We start from the raw sequence: 21,045 nt of genomic DNA on the forward strand, positions 1-21,045 counted from the left end.
GATCCAAGAATATGCACAGCATTCGCAGTCTAAGCCTCTAACTGAAATCCCTGAATCCCGGAACCAGTCTAACTAAGTTTCTCCTGCTGTCTGACTTGGATCTTCATGGCAATTCAATGCCTGTAGACTCTCCTCATGATGGACTTTTTATTTCTCACTTGCTTTGCTGAAGATTGTGGGTATGCTATGTTGGCACCAGAATGTGTGGTGACACCTTCGCGCTGCCCTGCAGCACCCCCTCGGGTGTTAATGCAAACAACACATTTCACTGTATGTTTCGGAGTACATGTGATAAACAAACTCGAATCTTGAACTTGAATTTTGAGTCTTTGCTGCCTCTTCATTTCTTCTGAATTTTTGGTTTGTTCCGTTACCCACACCTCCCCCTATCACCACTATCCCTCCTCATGGCTGCATCTTTCAAGTGAATTTTGCAGATCATAATAATTTGCAAAGAGATAATTTAGTAGCCGTGGTTTGTAAGCACTTAAAAGATTTCTAATTCATGCATGTGGTAGCTTCAGTATCCAAGTTAAATTATAACAAAAAGGTGCAAAGGTATGTTTAACTCCATGAACTGGGGACAAAGGATAGAGTTCAAGATCTAAGTCATCAGTTACTTGAAATAACTCCTTCCCTCCTTAAGAGACATGCTACGGGTAGTGGTAGAGGCAAGTACATCAGAAAATAAGAATGTAAGAAATAGGAGCAGGAGTAGGCTATCTGGCCCATCAAGCCTGCTCCGTTATTCAATAAGATCATGGCCAATCTGGCCATGGACTCATCTCCACCTACCTGCCTTCTTCCCATAACCCTTAATTCCCCTATTATGCAAAAATCTATCCAATCTCATTTTAAATATATTTACCTCTGCTGCTTTATTGGGCAGAGAATTCCACAGACAGAAGCATTTAAGAAACGCTTAGATAGACACATGGATGATAGAAAAATAGAGACCTATGTAGGAGAGAAGAATTAGATTGATCTTTGAATAGTTAAAAGGTCGGCACAACATTATCGGCTGAAGGATGTGTTCTGTGCTGTAATGTTCTAGGTTCAAGTAATCTCCACTAGCACCCTTGGATAAGCTCATGTACCTCATAATGAACTTGCTTCAATATAAGTGGATATGAACGATATGAATCACCGCACTGAAACGCAGCTCCTGAATACATTTAAGATTAGCTTCTTCTAAATGACCTGGGAGTTGTTAGCAAAGTGCAAATATATCTAATCACCTCTCTGAAAGCTAACCTCTTCATATGGTTATTTGGAGGAATCACATTTCGAGCATGGTGCACTTCACATGTTACTACAAAAGTAAATAATCTGCTACTGTGTTTATCAGCCAACAAGGACTGATTGCACTTGACAACACATCCATCACAGATATTTCTTGGCAATATCACAACCTATCTGGTATTTGCTCCCATTTGGAGCAAATGCTGTTTTCCGCGGAGAATTCAGCAGTGGGTCAATGCCAAAAGTTAAAAGGACATCTGCTATTAACATGCACCATAAAGCTGGCGCGGTCTGGATCATCTGCTACTAACACACCATCAAGCTGGCACAGTATGTTTTAGCTGCATAGACTATAGTATATGTCTGTTGTAGCCAGGCTGGAATAATGGCATATGTTCAATAGTTTAAAGATATTTTTGTCCAAGACATGTTGTATAACTAGATCTTCTTTGTTTGTCTCCTTCTTTCTTTATTTGTATTCTTTTCCTTCATTTCTCATTCTTGCTTCCCTTGTTGATTAATTTCTACTTATTTATTTTTCCTTCATTTTCCTCTTTCTTTCTTTATGCTACCCTACTTCCATTCTTTATTTCTTTTGTTTCCATTTCTTTCAGTGGGCTTTTTATAAAAAGCAAACACCTTTGCAATAAACTTCATGTTACGCCATTTCAAACTCAGCAGCTATCAACAATCGGGCTACTTTGCCAGGGCTGGATACGGAAACCTTATTGTTTATCTCAAGAAATTCATTGTCTCGGGAATCTTTGATTCACTAGAAAATCACCCCATGCCTGACGACATAGAGCTCTACTGCATTGCAGCTGCCCCTTCGATGCATCATCTCCAATTCAGTCATCAAGTACCTGCTGATACCAATCCCATTTATCAGTACTTGGTCTCTGACCTGCTATTTATTTCCCTCCATAGATGCTACCTGACTTGTTGAGAACTTGTGCTTGTCATTCCAAGTTTCCAGAAACTTCAGAATCTCTTGTGTCTCTGATCTACTTTTCCTTGGCAACTTTTGTGCTTATTCAGAAGCTTCTTTAAAAAAGTACCTCCTTCCATCACCTTCTCAGGCCAGATCACAACCACGTGCTCAATGAAAATATTCTTCCACAAACCTCCTCTGAACATCAAACTCCGCTCTTTAAACTCTGCCCTTTATTTCTGTTTGATATCTCTGTTATGGAAGAGAAGTATTGATCACTATTGACCATATATGTGCCCCTCTTTGTATACTTTTTGTTAGGTCACTCCTCAACCTCCTCTGCTCTAAGGAAAACAAACTAGCCCAGGAGTGCCCACCCTGAGGTCCATAGACCCCTCAGTTAATGGTAAGGTTCCACAGCGTAAAAAAGGTTGGGAACCCCTGAAGTAGCCTATCTAGTCTCTTAATTCTCTAAGATTTTCCTTTTTTTTTGGTAAATCTTCTCTGTACTTCTCCAGTGCAATGACGTCCTCCAGGAAATGTAGAGGAGGCTTGACCCATAAGCAGAGACAGTGGAGACGATTCAGCGGTGAATTATAACATTAATAATTGACTGCAAAATAACAAGCCGTGAGGGGCCACAAAACAAGAGAGAATAGAAATTAAACACAATGGGCAACAAGGTAAACTTTAGGCAGGGATAGTGAAAGCTTGGAGCAACCGTTGAGACAGGCTGGTTTGATGAATGAACAAGGACTGTGGGTGAGAACTGGGATTAAATAGGCTGACGGTGATGAGTCTGGAATGAGTGGCAGGAGAATCCAATAGCTGGCTGGATACTGGGAGCTGTCTGCATGGGCAGGCTTGGAGGTGTGACCGGGAGCAAGTCTGACAGACACACTCTACATGGACAGACCAGGATGATTCAGATAGGACTGCTGGAATTCATTAACAAGCAATGCATCCAAGATCTCACTAGACAGCATCAAAGACCTCTCCTCCAGGCATTCCTCAAACTCCTTCCCAGTTGACAAAGTACTGCACGCTCCATCCACAGCGACATGAATCCATCAACCGAGAAACCTTGTACGCCAGACCACCGTCCACCATCCTAGGTTCCAGAGGTGCAGGCTCATGTGGGTTGGGCGGTCCAGAGACAACAGGCTTGAGGCAGGACACATGGAAGCTAGGTCTATTCCTGAGGGACGGTGGCAGCTGGAGACTGCAAGTGACTGGATTGATGTGATGGGTGATCTTGAAGGGATTGATGAACTGAGGTGAGAGCTTGCAGGAGTCAGTGCCCAGAGGTAGATCTCAGGTGGTCAATCAGGCACATTCGCCAGGCCGGATTAGTCTGGTTGGGCACTAAGGGCAGTAATCCTCCTGGCAGTAATCATGATTACTGGCTAGGTTGGCCCTCTATGCCCTCTCCAAGCATTCCACCAGCAGCAAACCAAAGCCTTTGTGGAGGGGACCTCCATCATGGGCTCCTCTGTGGAGAACAAGTGGGGAGGGGGGTTAGTAGCCATGAAGCTCTTCAAAGGATGACATACCCGTGGCAGAGGAGGTGTGTCGATTGTGGGACAGCTTGGCCCAGAGCAGATGCTCCTTCCATGTGGAAGGGCTAGCGGCAGCAAAGCATTGCAGAAATTTCTCCACTTGCTGATTGTCTCTTTCTGACTGACCGTTGGCCTGTGGATGATATACAAAGGACAAGCTCACTGAAAGGCATCATCAAGTATTTGTAGTGGCCTGTGGGTGTTTTGAACACAGTCTTCTACTCATTCCCCTGGCCAATGCGGAGCAGAGTTTATGCACTCCATATAGCCAGTTGGTGAATATCTAGGTCCTGTGAAGTATTTCAGAACTGCTGCTCATCAATGGGAGAGGGTATTGGTTCTTAATTGTGATTTTGTTGAGTCCATGGTAGACAATTCAGGAACAAAGACCCCCAACTTATTTTTTGACAACGAAGAATCTTGTAGCAGCTGGGGACTGTGCTGGGCAAATGAAGCAGTGGGGTAGCTCTTCAGTGATGCAGTCATGGCTTGGGTCTCAGGAGGGTAGAAGGAGAACAGACAGCCTGGAAGAGAGGTGATGCTCGGGAGGAGGTTGGTTGCTGAGTCGTGTGTCCTGTGAGGAGGCAGAATGCTGGCCACCCTTTTACCAAAAGTGATGGCTAAGTTGTGATATTCCCATGGGATTTTGGTGAAGTTGAGGGTTTCCTCTGACTCCAAAGAATTATGGGGTGAAATCAACTGAGGTTGCAGGCAACATGTTCTAGAAGGTGGGTCCCCAATTCAGCAGTGCACCGGATGACCAGGAGAAATGAGGGTCGTGAGTGGAGAGCCAGGGGTAACCCAAGACAAGAGGAGTGTTGGGTGAGTCAATCAGGAGGAATTGGATGGACTCACTGTGCTCTCTCTGATGCTCATGAATTCAGGCCCTGTCCACACTTGGGCTATCCCTGACCCCAAGGGATGCCCCTCAATACCATGATGTTGAAAGTGTGAGAGATAGGTTTGGTAGGGAGTCCAAGCTACACACAGAGAGTCTAGTCTAGAAAATTGCCTGCTGCACCAGAATGCACCAAAGCCTCCTGTAGGGCCAATGGAGTGTGGAGGAGAACACAGAGATTGAGATGGGCTATAGTGCTGGAATGAGAGGCTGGGTAGAGCTTGCCAGATAGGAGGTCCTCGTCTCTACTTGGAGGTACCGTTTACCCAGACACAGTGGGAATTTGGTGCGTTGGCGGTAGGCTGCTCCATAGTAGCCATGTAAGTTGCTTCTCCACCAATGGTTATGCTCTTGAGGAGTTAAGGAAGCTCTCCCTACCTGCCTGCATTCTGGAGGCCTTGGTGATGACCTGTAGGGTCGTTCCATAAGATGCTTGTTAACATGGATGGCCAGAATGATGAGGCTTTCGAGGTGGATAACTGAGCTTTCAAGTGCTCCATGAGGCCATGATGGTTATGGGCCGGCAACACTTCTTCGTTTCAGCCATGGTCCACCACAAGAGTCCTGAATTCTGCAGTGTAATCCAGCACAGAGCATAAGCCTTGACAAGGGTGAAGTATCAGATCTGCTGCCTCCCTTACACTTCCCAGAAAGTTAGAAACCCAGCGCATCTCAGCATTGAAATCACCATATTTGTTGCAAATGGTTGCTTTATTGTTCCGGTGGCCTAAGCCTGCCAAGGGAGAGATGAGGAGAGCACTCTTGACCTGGTCTGAAGAATTCAGAGATGGCTGGAGTGCAAAGTGTAAGACTCACTGGGACAGGAAGTTGTGGCATTGGTTTGGAGATCCATTGAAGAGTTCGGTCATGGGAACCGGGGGCTCAGATCGAGGAGGTTGACTGGTGCAGAGTTGCTTCTCTGAGGCAGAGTTGGATGAATGTGGTAGAAAGATGGTTAATGGTTCCCAGCTGCTTCTGGATCGTGCGCTCGTGTCAGGGGACAATTTTCTTGAGGAGAGCATACTCTGCGGAGTTAGTCACGAGCTTCACTCATTCTACTTGGAAACTTAGAGGAGGCTTGACCCAAAAGCAGAGTAGCAGAGTTGATTCAGCAGTGAACAATAACCGATAATAAAAACAACAAGCTACAAGGGGCCACCAAACAAGAGAGAACAGAAACTAAACACAATGGGCAACAGGGTAAACTTTAGGAGGGAGAGTGAAAGCTAGGGGCAACAGGTTGATGCAGGCTGGTTTTATGAGTGAACAAGGCCTGTGGCTGAGAACTGGAGTTAAATATGCTGCAGGTGATGAGTCGGGAATGAGCAGCGGGTCAATCCTATTAGCTTGATGGAGAATAGGAGGTGACTGCATGTGCAGCCTGGAAGGAGTCAGCAAGATCAGGCCTAATACTTTCCTATAGTATGGTAATCAGGACAGAACACAGCATTCCAGTTATGGCCAAAAAAGTTTTATGAAGTTCTAACATGACCTCCAGGCTCTGTTATTCTATGCCCATCTAATGAAGGCAACATTCCTGTATGTTTTTTTACTAGATTGTATACATATGTCACCTTTTACATCAATTCTCCCAGGGCCCTACCATTTATAATAAATCTACTTTGATAAAAAAAAATTACACTGATAATTTATCATAATTTTCATAATTTTTATTTATTATAATTTACTTTATGCAGATAAATTTACTTTGACTTTGATATATGGTGTATATCTAACTTCTATTATTAGACCACTCAAAAGAAAACACTTTGCATGCATCAGGACTAAATTCCAATTGCTACTGCTCTGCCCAATGTACTCAGCTGATCGATATTGCTTTGTAACCTAAAGCTATGCTCCTCACCCCTTTTGAATGTTCTACAACACAAGAAATTTGATACCTTAGAGTGTACTTCCCCTTACATCTATTTAAATTTCATTTTGTGTCGTTTAGCATTTTGACTGCGGGTTTGTCTTATCCATTTATCAGTGAAGTTAATGGTGAAGTTTGAAAATTGTTAACTCCTTACCCTCCTGTAGAAATTTAGAACGGACTTTTAACCATTTAGTCATATGTTAATTTAAGATGTTTAGGAACAATTCAATTTATACAGTGTGGTAAGACAAGTGAAAACAGTTTCTGGATGGTTTGGAGCATTGATCCAAAATTTCCTCATACTTATCAATAATCCATCAGCAAACATGTTTGGGAATGAGGGGAAAAATTTAAACTGGGCATATTCAAGTTTAACTGCAGCAGTTGAGAAGCCAGAGACACCTCTTAGAAAATCACAGGGAAGCTGATTGGTGATGCCACAAAGTGGCCCATGGTAATGGTCTGGTGGTATATTGATGAAATTGCACAGGTAAAATGCGGAAGAAACTCAGCAGGTCAGGCAGCATCTATGGAAATGAATAAACAGTCAAAGTTTGGGGCTGAGATCCCTCATTAGGCCGAAGTAACCTCTTTACCTCATCATGAGGTCCTCCGTTGTTTGGGGTCGATGGTGGATATTGCATCCCGGGCAGAACGATATGGAGAGCGAGCTATTGCCCAAGCAGCAGGCTCCCCCTCTCCACGCAGTTAATGAGTCCGAAGGAACAGCAGAGACTGATGCAGTTTGTCACTATTGGCATTGCAGGAGTTGCCAATCAGCGTTGCGCTCAACATAGGACTGCCTCAGGGACTCCAGCTCCAGATATTTTCTTGGGGCTTATGCCCAAAGCCTTCCCCATGAGTGGATATAGCAGCAAGGTAGCAGAGGTTTGAGATCAGAGTCTTCCTTCTCCTAGATGAGCTGCCAACCGTGCCTGACAAGCCCCATCTGCCTGAAGCGACTGGTTTTAAGGTGCCAGTAACCTTCCTTTGCCCCATCTCCTGTCAGTAGAAATGGTTCCGCCGGGCTTAGCAGCTGATCCTCATGTGAAGGCCAGGAATTGGACTGTGTTGTCAGAGGCTATTTGGGACGCGCACCATTGGGACTATTAAATAGCTAGTGGGAATTTATACGCACTTCTCCCTCTAGCTATAATAACCCTCAAGAAACCACCTCATCAGTAAAGTAGAAATATGAGGAAAATGCCATATGATCTCGTGAACCTGCTTCAAAATGTATAATTCTAACACAGCTGCAAATTCCTGCATTTTTTAATATCCACAGTTTCAAACATCTATGTCAAATTTACAATGAGTAAGCATCAGACCCTGGGGTACAAAATTCTGAAGTATTAAAACCTTTCTCTGGAAGAAATTTCTTCTTAACACACATTTAATTTGCTCATCCTTTATCCTGTGGTTGTGACCCTTAATTCAGCCATCCACGTGATCCGTCACAACCGTTAAAAGTGCAAATATTTCAATGAGAAATTCTTCCAGTTGCTTGGGAATATATGTGTGATCTCCCCAATCTCTCTTCATAGGGAAATACTGCTTCCCAGGAAGATGCCTACTGAACCCTTCAATGCATTGTCTCACTGAGATGTTTCAAGTATTGCTCAGGTTTATGTTTTGCCAGAGTCGCATTATGTTTTCATAACCATACACTGCAGCTTTAAAGATCTATGTCGTATCTGTGTAAGTGCATTTTGCATCTCCATATATACATTGCCTTGTGAAAAGAACACTTTACACATATATCGAGGGGAAGGAATGAGAACTGGCTGAATTCCAGTACATTTCCAAGCCTACAACATATTTGATTTGAATTGCTTAACATTTAGCTGGGAGGATTTTCTTCCTTCTAAGCAATATGATTTAGTAATGACACAATTCATTAGGAGGTCGGCATATGAATATTGAAGAATTTCTCTGCACAGTCTGTTAATGCTCGTGGCCTTGCTATGTATTCAATGTGTCTTATGTTGCTTTCTGCAGACTTACTTGGGTAATAAAACAAACTGACAACTAAAAAGCTGACATAGGGCTTTGTGCCATGTATCTTTGGTATTATCCAGTTCCAGTACATGGCCCTTATATTTTAAAATGCTGAAGAATATTGCTTTGACTGCCCATTAGATTATAAGAGATAGGAAAAGAATTAGGCCATTAGACCATTCATAGAAAAGAGCAGCACAGAAACTGGTCCTTCAGCCCATCGAGTCCATGCTGTATCATTTAAGCTGCCTACTCTCAATGACCTACACCGGAACCGTAGCCTTCCATACCCCTGCTATCCATGTACTCATCCAAACTTCGAGCTTCCATGCACCACTTGTGCTGGCAGCTCATTCCACACTCTCATAACCCTCTGAATGAAGAAGTTTCCCCTCACGTTCCCCTTAAACTTTTCACCTTTCACCATTAACCCATGACCTCTGGTTATAGTCCCACCCAACCTCAGTGGAAACAGCCTGCTTGCGTTTACCCTATCTATACCCCTCAAAATTGGTATACCTTTATCGAATCTCCTACATTCCAAGGAATGAACTCCAAACCTATTCAATCTTTCCTTATGGTTCAGGTCCTCCAGACTCAGCAAGATCCTTGTGAATTTTCTTTGTACTCTTTCAACCTTATTTACATCTTTCCTATAGGTAGATGACCAAAACTGCACACAATACTCCAAATGAGGCCTTACTAATGTCTTATACAACTTTAACATATCTCTTGAAAACCAAGTTTCCCTACACCTGTTATAACATAAAACATAGAATATAGAATAGTACAGCACAGTACAGGCCCTTTGGCCCACAATGTTGTGCCGACCCTTAAACCCTGCCTCCCATATAACCCCCTACCTTAATTTCCTCCATATACCTGTCTAGTAGTCTCTTAAATTTCACTAGTGTATCTGCCTCCACCACTGACTCAGGCAGTGCATTCCACGCACCAACCACTCTCTGAGTGAAAAACCTTCCTCTAATATCCCCCTTGAACTTCCCACCCCTTACCTTAAAGCCATGTCCTCTTGTATTGAGCAGTGGTGCCCTGGGGAAGAGGCACTGGCTGTCCACTCTATCTATTTCTCTTAATATCTTGTATACCTCTATCATGTCTCCTCTCATCCTCCTTCTCTCCAAAGAGTAAAGCCCTAGCTCCCTTAATCTCTGATCATAATGCTCCAATCAATATCTTTATCTTTTTTTCCTGACAGGCACATATAAGTATTGTACTCTCAAAAATTTCACTTTTGAAGGTCTCCCACTTACCAAGTACACTTATGCCAGAAAACAGCCTGTCCCATCCATACCTGTGAGATTCCATCTCATATGATTAAAATTGGCCTTTCTTCCAATTTATAATCCCTCTCAACACCATACTCCTGCATTGTCCCTGTAACCTTTGACACCTTTGAAACATATCGCCGTTTCTTCATTGTCACTGGGTCAAAATCATGGAATTCCCTCCCTAACAGCACTGTGGATATACCTGCACCTCAGGGACTGTGTGGTTCAAGAAGGCAGCTCATCACCACCTTCTCAGGGGCAACTAGGGGCAGGCAATAAATGCTGACAGCTGGTGACGCCCATAAATGAATAAATTTTAAAAAAAATCCTTGCTAATCAAGAACCAATCAACCTCCATTTAAATATACCCAATGACTTGGCCTCCACAGCTGTCTATGGCAATGAATTCTACAGATTCATCGCCCTCTAGATAAATGAGAAGTGAGAATCGTGAAAGAATGAGTCAATGAGGGGGAAAAAGAAGGAAGAAGAAATGATACTAACATATAGTTGGTTGCAGTTCAATTCCTGGATTTAAGATGAAGATTAATTCAAGGAATGGAAGATCCTAACTTTTTGTCTGTGCAGGTGAATTGTGGTAGTTTTCCAATATTTTCTTGTGTACTTGTCTTTAAATACAGAATAGCAATAGCGAAAGAAGCTTTCCAAAAAATGAAGACCATATTAACAGACAGAAAGATGAGCACGTACACTAAAAACAGAATACTGCAGTGCTACATTTATTCTATCCTGACTTATGGAAGTGAATGCTGGACCATTTTTCCAGCAATGGAAAAGAGACTAGAAGCAGCTGAATTATGGTTCAACAGGAGAATGTTAAAAATATCTTGGACCACACACACATCAAATGAAGAAGTTCTCAGAACAGCTCAAGCAGTTCGATCAATCATACCAACAATAAGAGAAAGACAACTCAGATTCCTAGGACACATCATGCGGAAAGATGAACTAGAAAAACTCATACTCTCTGGAAAGATTGAGGGGAGTAAACCTAGAGGAAGACCTTGGCTTATGTATGTCAAAAGCGTAGCCAGGTGGCTACACATCGAGGAAATGGAAGTCATCCAAAGAACAAAGGATAGATCTATATGGAAAACCATGGTCACCAAAGTCCACATTGGACATGGTACCTAGACAGACAGACTTGTCTCTGTTGGACATCATAGTCTAACGATGAAGCACCAATGTTCAAAAGAGAAAGAATGAAGCCATGGAGATCTGAGTCAAGTTTCACACTGGATCTGAGGAAGACAAGTTCAGTTCATTAAGTAGTATGGAATTCAGAGCAATCTTTCGTCAGTGATAAAGCCAAATCTATTTTCATTATCCATGCGCTTTACAGAGGAAATTTTTTCAACTCTCTCTGACTCCAGATGCAACTTAATGTAATTGGATCTTAAAAATCCTCTGAAATCCTTAGAAAGCTGAAAGTAGTTCAGAATAGGCAATAAATAGAGTCCTATGTTTCATGAATACAGAATGAAATCAAAGAGGTGACATCTTAGATTGATAATCTCACTTTGAGACAGTGCATTTTGAATGGAGAAGAATGCAGACTGTGAATGCTAACACCTACTGCTCTTCATCAATGTATATTTCCAGTCAAGATCATTGGCAGTACACAGATTTAAAAAAAAGGAAGTCTTGATTTTGAAATTTGGAATTATTTTTTTTCATTGGCAACTCCCAGAACTTAGTTCAGCTGTTAGCAAACAAAAAATGTGTTGACTGCATGAAAGCACGAGCAGGTAGAAGACTGGACCATGACCATGACTGGACCAAACTGAAATTTGTGGTTGTATTGCCTGAAAACAGAATAGGTTATCTTAGTTATGCTGCAATATTTTAGATTCATTTTTATTGACGATTGTATGAAAATTTTGCAAAATTTTTTTTACTTAACTTTGTTGTTGAGATAGAAATTTACTCCCTAAATGTTGTGCATTGAGAATGTGGTCTTTTCTTGAATTGCTGCAGACCTGGTGATGATTTATTGCCAGAAGTTATCCAATGACTAGGTAGGAATGAAATAAATTTTAACATGAACAATATGCTTCTGTTTATATTAGTTTTGATCTTAACAGACAGGCTGTGGGCTTGAAAAAGTTACTAAATAAGTTTGTGACATTTATTTATATGATTTATTTAGTGATACAAAGTCAGAGTCAGCCCTTCCGGCCCTTCGAGCCATGCTGTCCCAGCAGCCCCTGACAAACCCGATTAACTCTAATTCAATCACGTGACAATTTACAATGACCATTAACCTACCTGGTATATCTTTGGACTGTGGAGTGAAACCTGAGCACCCAGGGAAAACCCATGCATTCAGTGGGAAGGACGTACAGATTCATTACAGAAAGACACCAGAATGGAACTCCCCAAGCTGTAATGGTGTGGCACTGATCGCCACGCTACCAGGGCACCCCATTAGAGAGCTTTTCACCACATTTGCTGCAAGACCTGAAAAGGCAATCTGATATTCAAACAGCACGATTGTATCCTGGTGAAGCTCTAATGTTTATGAATCTATTTAGCTTCGACAATAACAGGTTTTAGCCTAGGTGCAGTGATCTTTGCAGAGTTGTTCCACAGTAATTATGAAGTAGTGCAACAGGATGAAATTCAAAGTGGTCAACAATGAGGTAATAGCATGCAAATGAAGCTCGAAGGAATTTGTAAATTCCCCAAAGCACTCAGAAGTGTTAGGTGTAATATAACTGCTGCTTTTCTTTATAGTAGATACAGTCATGATTCATAAGGTAACATCCTTAATTATTTTTCATTTGCATATTTTGCAGGCAATGAGTTATGAATTTCATCTGATCTTCACTGAAATCTTATCACACCAGGAAAACAGTGTCAGAGTCATTTTTCTTGGATAGCATGGTAGCGTAGCGATTAGCATTTCACTACCATAATGCCCGCCAACCAGGTTCAATTCTGACAGTTGCTTCTAGGGAGTTTGTATGTTCTCCCCACGACTGTGTGGGTTTTCTCTGGGTGCTTTGGTTTCCTCTCACATTCCTACCGGATAGTAGGTTAATCATTCATATGGATGTAATTGGGCAGTGCAGGCTCATTAGGCCGGAAGGGCCTGTTATAATGCTGTGCCTCTAAAATAAATAGATAGATAAATGAACAAATAAGTTCAAACTTCAAAGTAAATTTTATATGTACGAGGGGTGATTGATAAGTTTGTGGCCTAAGGTAGAAGGAGTCAATTTTAGAAAACCTAGCACATTTATTTTTCAACATAGTCCCATCCTACATTTACACACTTAGTCCAGCGGTCGTGGAGCATACGGATCTTGGACCTCCAGAAAGTGTCCACGGCAGGGGTGATTGATAAGTTCGTGGCCTAAGGTAGAAGGAGATGAGTTATATGGCTCTCATTACACGCACATGCAATTCAACTCTTTGAGTGATTATGCAGAAAGTTTGAAGTTAATAATTCATCAGGGGTGATTGATAAGTTTGTTGCCTAAGGCAGAAGGAGATGTTATTAACTTATTAGTTATTAATTATTAACTGCTGTGGACACTTTCTGGAGGTCCAAGATCTGTATGCTCCATGACCACTGGACTAAGTGTGTAAATGTAGGAGAGGACTGTGCTGAAAAATAAATGTGCTAGATTTTCTAAAATTGACTCCTTCTACCTCAGGCCACGAACTTATCAATCACCCCTCGTATGTCACCATATGCAGCCCTGTGATTCATTTTCCAGTGAGCATGCTCAGCAAATCTATAGAACAATAACAATAACAGGATAAATGAAAGATCAACCAGAGTCCAGAAGATAACAAACGGTGCAAATGCCAATTTAAATAAATAACGAGAACATGAGATAATGAGATAAAGAGTCCTTAAACTATGGAATTTATTGCCACGGGCAGCAGTGGAGGCCAAGTCATTGGATGCATTTAAGGCAGAGATCGATAGGTATCTGTGTAGCCAGGGCATCAAAGGTTATGGTGAGAAGGCGGGGGAGTGGGACTAAATGGGAGAATGGATCAGCTCATGATAAAACGGCGGAGCAAACTCGATGGGCCGAATGGCCAACTTCTGCTCCTTTGTCTTATGGTCTTTTGGTCTAAGCTGAAATCATTGGTTGTGGGAACATCTCAATAGAAAGCAAATGAGTGTAGCTCAAACAACAGGAATTCTGCAGATGCTGGAAATTCAAGCAACACACATCAAAGTTGTTGGTGAACGCAGCAGGCCAGGCAGCATCTCTAGGAAGAGGTACAGTCGACGTTTCAGGCCAAGACCCTTCGTTCACCAGCAAATTTGATGTGTGTTAAATGAGTGTAGCTATCCCCTTTTGTTCAAGAGCCTGATGGTTGTGAGGTTGTAACTGTTCTTGAACATGGTGGTGCAACTCCTGAGGCTCTTGTATCTTCGACCTGACGGCAGCAGTGAGAAATGAACATGGCCTCAGTGGTGGCAATCTCTGATGATGGATGCTGCTTTCCTTTGACAGCGTTTCATGTAGATGTGCTCAGTGGTTTGAGGGCTTTACCCGTGATGTAGGATTTTTTGTTTAAAGGCATTAGTGTTTCCCTACCAGTCTGTGCACTCTCCACTACACATCTATAGAACTCTTCAAACTCTTAGGTGCCATGCTGAATCTCCTAAGGAAGTGGATGTGCTACCATGCTTTCTTCATAATTGCACTTACGTGCTGGGTCTTAACAGATCTCGATAGTCTCGATTTTGCAGTGGTGATGATGATACAACTATGGGTCTTGCCATTGGTCCATCATCAGGAATTCCTTTTGCACGTCGTTTAACTGATCAATCCCTAAACTGCTGTCTGTGATTCAGTGTCCTCTGGAGGCTGCACTGTTTATAGTCTTCTCCAATGTGTTCAAACTAAATCATTTGAATTGACATGAACTTAAACATGCCGATAGTCGTGCTGTAAAATACCTTGAAAATCACATGCTACTTGTATGAAATAAAGAACATATTAATAGGCAGAAAGATGAACATGTACACTAAAAACAGAATACTGCAGTGCTACATTTATTCTATCCTGACTTATGGAAGTGAATGCTGGACCATTTCCCCAGTAATGGAAAAGAGACTAGAAGCAGCTGAACTATGGTTCTACAGGAGAATGTTAAAAATATCATGGAACACACACACATCAAATGAAGAAGTTCTCAGAAGAGCCCAAGCAGTTCGATCACTCATACCAACAATAAGGGAAAGACAACTCAGATTCCTAGGACACATCATGCAGAAAGATGAACTAGAAACACTCATACTCTCTGGAAAGATTGAGGGGAGTAAACCTGGAGGAAGAGCTCGGCTTATGTACGTCAAAAGCATAGCCAGGTGGCTACACATCGAGGAAATGGAAGTCATCCAAAAAACGAAGGATAGATCTAAATGGAAAACCGTGGTCACCAAAGTCCACATCAGATATGGTACCTAGACAGACAGACAGACTTGTATGAAGCTGAATGGGTTTTTGATGTCTCGGTTGCAGATTAGCAAACTGTTTGGCCCGAGAAAGCAAATATCTTTACATAGGTACTACAATGTTCAATATTCAGTTGGTACAAAAGTAAAAAAAATACAAATTTTCACTTTTGTACATTCAGTTGGATTACATGTTTTCTTCCCGACAACATTTCATGAGCTGCTTTGTGCCACTGATGTTTCTCATTCTTGAACTTGCTAAGACTGGCTTTTCCACTGACTGAGGAATGGAGAGAAACTTGACTGCTTCCAAGTTCCTTCACGACAACGGCTGCTGGCAGCTGTTAAAAACGGTAACTCTATAAACTAGTACATGGTAATCCGGGAAAAAAATTATCTCAGTTTTCAATTCTAATCCCAAAATTCTAAAACTGTCCATGCTCAAATGTATTTACTTTGTCCATATGGTGCTGTAGAGTTCCAGGGTGGCATGGTAGCATGGAGATTAGCACAATGCTTTATAATACAGGTGACTCAGGTTCAATTCTCACCACTGTCTGTAAGGAGTCTGTACGTGACCGCGTCGGTTTCTTCTGGGTTCTCTGGTTTCCTCCCACAGTCCAAAGACATACCAGTTGGTAGGTTAATTAGTCATTGAAAAAGCTGGGGTTAAATTGGACGCTGCTGGGCAGCACAGCTCAAAGAGTCAGAAGAGTTATTCCATGCTGTATCTCAATAAATAACTAAATGTTCTAAGAAGTGGCCACTGCTCTATCAGAATATAAACTAGTGAATGTCAATGATGGTAATGATCTTCCTTGTCAATAATTCTTCTTCAAATAAATTTGTACTTTAAACCTAGCATAATGAGGGCCATTTGTGATGGATACACATAGTATCAACAGTTAGTCATCCTTTTGCCTTGTGTTCAACAGAACACTGCAGGGCAGATAACTCTTGCTCTCGGCTCTGGAGTGGAATATGGCAGTGGTTATCCAAGTGTAAGGCTCCCCTGAAATTACCTGAACAACTTTTGCTCTTCTGTTGTGTTGATGCCGCCATTTGCCTCATTTTAACTTCCTTCTTTTCTTAACGTTGGAATAAGTCACAAGGGCCTTCACAGGAGTGTTGTCTGATGAAATTTGAAGACTATATTTCTAAGGCAAGTAAACAAAAGCTTCATGAGTGAGATAGATCATAAGGAGTGCCTTAAAGAGGGAGAGCTGGGGAGGTGGAGATCGAATTCCAGGGCTTTGGATACAGGCATCTGTGAACTCATAGAAAATAGTTTTTTTCATTCTTTTACAACTACTAATCTGCATGACATTCATAAATATTTGACACTTTTTAGTTTAAGCCTGATTCATGTTATTTACAGAACTCACCATGCCTATCATATGATATCACAATTGTGACCCCACTCTGCACATTATGGTAACACTTTGTTTTTATCAAAAGTCTACAGCGATGCTCCACAACAGATTTTGCCAATGTCTGTTTGGTAAACTATTCCTTTTTTTAAAGCTGCTTTTCAGCAACTTTTCTAATAGAGCTGTTCAGTTTGAAACAGAATTGAAGACGTGTCCACTCTTGAGAAGAGAAATGGATTGTTATTGCAAGTATTTCTTTTTTTTCACAAGCATCAACCAATCAATTGCGTATTCAGGAAGCATGCATTTCAAAAGCTCCTACACCAGAATTCAATTATCAGTTCATTTATCATACCAATTCACTTTATTTTCTTAAACTAAGATAAATGATTTGGAAACAAATTACTAAATGCCTTTCTCGGGATTAGAATAAAAATGATCACTTAGCATTTCCCAATTTCTCTTTTTATATCAATAAATTAAAATTGAAAATAGATATTTTATGGCACATGTACTTCAATTAGTGTGGCATTGTTTCTTGTATTGGAGTCTAGGTTTATGAGATGAAAAGGAAAATTGTCTTATGTAGGAGAGAGAATAGTATTTATCTTAGCTTTCGCCATGGTCTATAACCCCTTGATGGATATTTTTCTGAACAATATGCTCATTTGAAGCAGTAATCAAACTAATAAAATAATTAAGGATTGTTCTAAAAGGTCTATAATAATAATTAAGGATTGTTAAATACGTCACCTCAGGTTTTCAGTGCATGACATTTATTTTATTTTGAAAACTGGTTGTGTTGATTTGTGGAATGATCTGTAGACGTGTCCAAGATTAACCCTTTGAATACTCCATTTGATTCCCCCTGCACTGCTGAATGAACAGCTGTTAAAGTAAGGTTTTGTGCTGCATACAATTAAATGTTATGACTAATATTTTAAATCCTTGACAATAGTTATTTGAAAATGCTCGGTTCTTGTATATTTCTTTTTAATCTTGTGCCATATTTGACTGCAATTCTCTGACGTGTTTTTTATTCACACAATGCTTGTAATGATGGGGCCAAATCCACACCCTGTTTATATTTCAAAAACGTGTGTCAAGGTTCATATTGTAATCATTTTCCTCAGCATAAATAATGCTGATGACTTGCACTTATGGGATTTAAAGATCCTGACAGAAAAAGTTCGATTGCTGAGAATTATTAGAATATTATTCCCTCTTAGGAGGACCTGCCACGTTGCTATTCAAAAGCCTTATGCTTATTTATGATTGAAACACTGTGTAAGGTTTAATTTATCTTTGGGTATCGATTTTTAATATTACGTCCTATACGCTTACTAGTTAACTCAAAAGGTTATGTGTTTTATTAGTTACATAAAGGTCATATTTGTTGCAAGGATACCCATCATACGATTCTCTATTTGTCTTAAATATAAATTATATTTCATACTAGAATTATTGAGGGAAAGTTGAGGCATAATTTGGAATTATTTTAAAATGCTGCACAGTATCATGAAGTTAACCTCTGATGCGTGGCTTGTTACAAATAAGTTATGAATAATAAATTGCAGCCTGACAATACAAATTACTTATTTCAGCTGTTCAATACTCTGTATTTTAATTTCTTACTTGTGTAACTCATTAAAACATCAATCGCACTCTCACAGTCTCATTTATAGTTTCTTTGTCTGAGTCATTTGATGTACATAAGAGGTTAATTGGTGTTTGTAGAATTGTGCCGTGATGAAGAGCTTCTATCTGTATAGTGGAGGAATGTTTCTGTTTAAAATATTTAAAGGTTATTTACTTTAATACCTGCCTCTGACAGGTTATTAAGGAATGGTGCATTTTAATCTGCTTTGTTGCATACTTGAACAATAAATGTGGATTTTTGTATTGCTCCAAGTGTTTTTCATGCAAATCTACATCGGTCATATTGCCAGTGGTGTACCAATGAACAACTGTTGTCCACTTTTACTTGTGGTAAGAAATTCCAGTTGGTAAATCTCTTTTTTATAACTCAGAATACCAACATAAGTCACAAAGCTAAGAAAGCTTAGGATTGTTTAGACTATATCAGATGCAGAAAGGAAGTGTTAGGTTGACCTTGGAGTAGATTAAAAGGTTGGCATGATATTGTTTGCCTAAGGGCCTGTCCTGTGCTGTGTTCTATGTTTGCATGTGTTATGGAAAGGCAAAAAAACATGGAGGAATATACTGTCCTTGTTGCTACTTCACAATCCCCAACATATTGCCTCCTTTGATGCTGTCTGTGACGCAGAACGGCATGAGGAGAACCATATGGGCCCTGCCCACTAAGTACATTGATGGCCTCCGACAGCCCATATTGTCAATGCCATTTTAGACACAGTTTAAAAATATAATTTAAAAGTATCTCTAAAAATAAAAAAAAAATCAAAACTTAATAATAACACATAAACTCTTCTTGGGTTTCCCGCCAAGTCCAGATATCAATTTTAACCGACATTTCGATGATGAATTCCACCATCTTCATCAGGGATGATGCCTAGGCCTGTCTAGTCTGGTGGTATATATACTCAACTCCTGTTTCCCATCACTCTTGATTGGTTAGTCCTCAACCAATCAGGTTTCTGCTATCTCGCCTTTAGTTTAAAATCGTATTCTAGTTCTTAATTGGAGTGAGACATTCGTTTTTATTGAACTTCTTATTTTCTAGTCTTATTTTAATAGTCATTTTTCTAGTCTTATTTCTAGTCTTCACCGGGCAGTCTCAAAAACCATTGGCACGGCACAGCAGTTTTTTTCCCCATCAAAGTCAATCCTCTGGTCATTGCGTATGCTATGTTCTGCTACTGCCAATTTCTCTGATTGTTATTTGAATAAATTATTATTTCTAATGGTAAAAATTAAAACAAAATAAACAAAAATACCTTTAATTGATAGAAAATGACTTAAAACATTAATGTTAATTAATATTACATGGGAAAAAGAAACCTCTATTCTTTGGTTATTTTTTTCAATTAAGGTCAGCGATCCCATTTTAATGAGTAACCCTGTGGTAGATGAGCCACCACTGACCGATGTGAAGCTGAGGGGGCCAGATACAAGATGCATCTGCCCCTTTGGTTCAGTAAGGTAAATAATGCTCTTATTTTGTTGCAGATCCTGAGTTGAAGAGAAATGTCAGATGTTCCCACATCGGGTGTCGAATGTGTTCTATACTTCCATGCTGCAAAGCACAGGTACAGAAGGACAGCAAATCCCTGAAGGAGGGTCTCGGCCCAAAACGTCAACTGTTTATTCATTTCCATAGATGCTGCCTGACCTGCTGAGTTCCTCCAGCATTTTCTGTACGTTGCACAGAACATTCTGCTAGGCAGGAGGCAGTCTGTCAGTGGTTTTCCATGAAACCTTCAACTACTCGTCAGAATGATCCTTGCAACATCTGGTGCCTACCAAATTCACCTGCTTGGGAGCTAAACCTTCATCATAAGTGCCTTTCTTCTTCATATGCAGTCCAAACACACCCAAGAGAGGAGGTTTATGATTGTTCTGAAGCAGCTATTGCCTCCTACTCAAACCTAGACCAACATATCCATGCCTGTGGCAATCCCCTTCTCATTGTTCATTTGTTCAGATGGCTTCACTCAGGCAGATGAAAATGAAAGGGATCAGAAATTCATACTGATTTGGTAAGTAAGTAATAAAACACGGCGCACTGGAAGATTTTAGAGGGTCACACAACATCCATGGAAGCAAGCTGTGTAAGTGGACATCTTGGTTCATTTGGTTAGTGGATATCTCTGTATACCCATGTCTGTGTCGCTCCACAGCTCCAATCCACTAATTAAATTTGCTGACGACACTACACCGATTGACCTAATCTCAAATAATAATGAGGCAGCCTACAGAGAAGAAGTCATCACCCTAACACAGTGGTGTCAAGAAAACAACTCATCTTCAATGAGCCAATAGGCTGGTCCTGGACTTATTTCCTGGCATAATTTACATATTACTATTTAACTATTTATGGTTTTATTACTATTTATTACTTATGGTGCAACTGTAACGAAAACCAATTTCCCCTGGGATCAATAAAGTATGACTATGACTATGACAAAAACAAAGGAGCTGGTTGTGGATTACAGGAGGAATGGACACAGGTTAACCCCTACTGACATCAATGGATTTGGGGTTGAGAGGGTGAACAGCTTTAAGTTCCTTGGCATAAACATCACTGAGGATCTCACATGATCTGTGCATATCAGATGTGTGGTGAAAAATGCACAATACTGCCTCTTTCACCATATACGGTTGAAGAAGTTTGGTATGGGCCCCCAAATTCTAAGAACTTTCTATAGGGGCACAATTGAGAGCATCCTAACTGGCTGCATCACTGCCTGGTATGGGAACTGTACTTCCCTCAATTGCAGGATTCTGTA

At 40.8% G+C, this 21,045-nt stretch overlaps 1 protein-coding gene across 1 annotated transcript in view; it reads left to right on the forward strand.

The window, feature by feature from the left end:
* The window catches only part of LOC134353612 (protein kinase C-binding protein NELL1-like), a 1,036,586-nt gene extending 1,016,687 nt beyond the window's left edge, over positions 1-19,899 (forward strand). Inside the window, exon 20 of the mRNA XM_063061731.1 lies at positions 19,766-19,899. Coding sequence (XP_062917801.1) covers positions 19,766-19,777 — 12 coding nt within the window. The 3' untranslated portion in view covers positions 19,778-19,899. The remainder of the gene's footprint in view (positions 1-19,765) is intronic.
* Positions 19,900-21,045: the final 1,146 nt, after the last annotated feature.

This window comes from Mobula hypostoma, chromosome 11 (assembly GCF_963921235.1).
Source record: "Mobula hypostoma chromosome 11, sMobHyp1.1, whole genome shotgun sequence".
In the NCBI taxonomy this organism is placed as follows: domain Eukaryota; kingdom Metazoa; phylum Chordata; class Chondrichthyes; order Myliobatiformes; family Myliobatidae; genus Mobula; species Mobula hypostoma.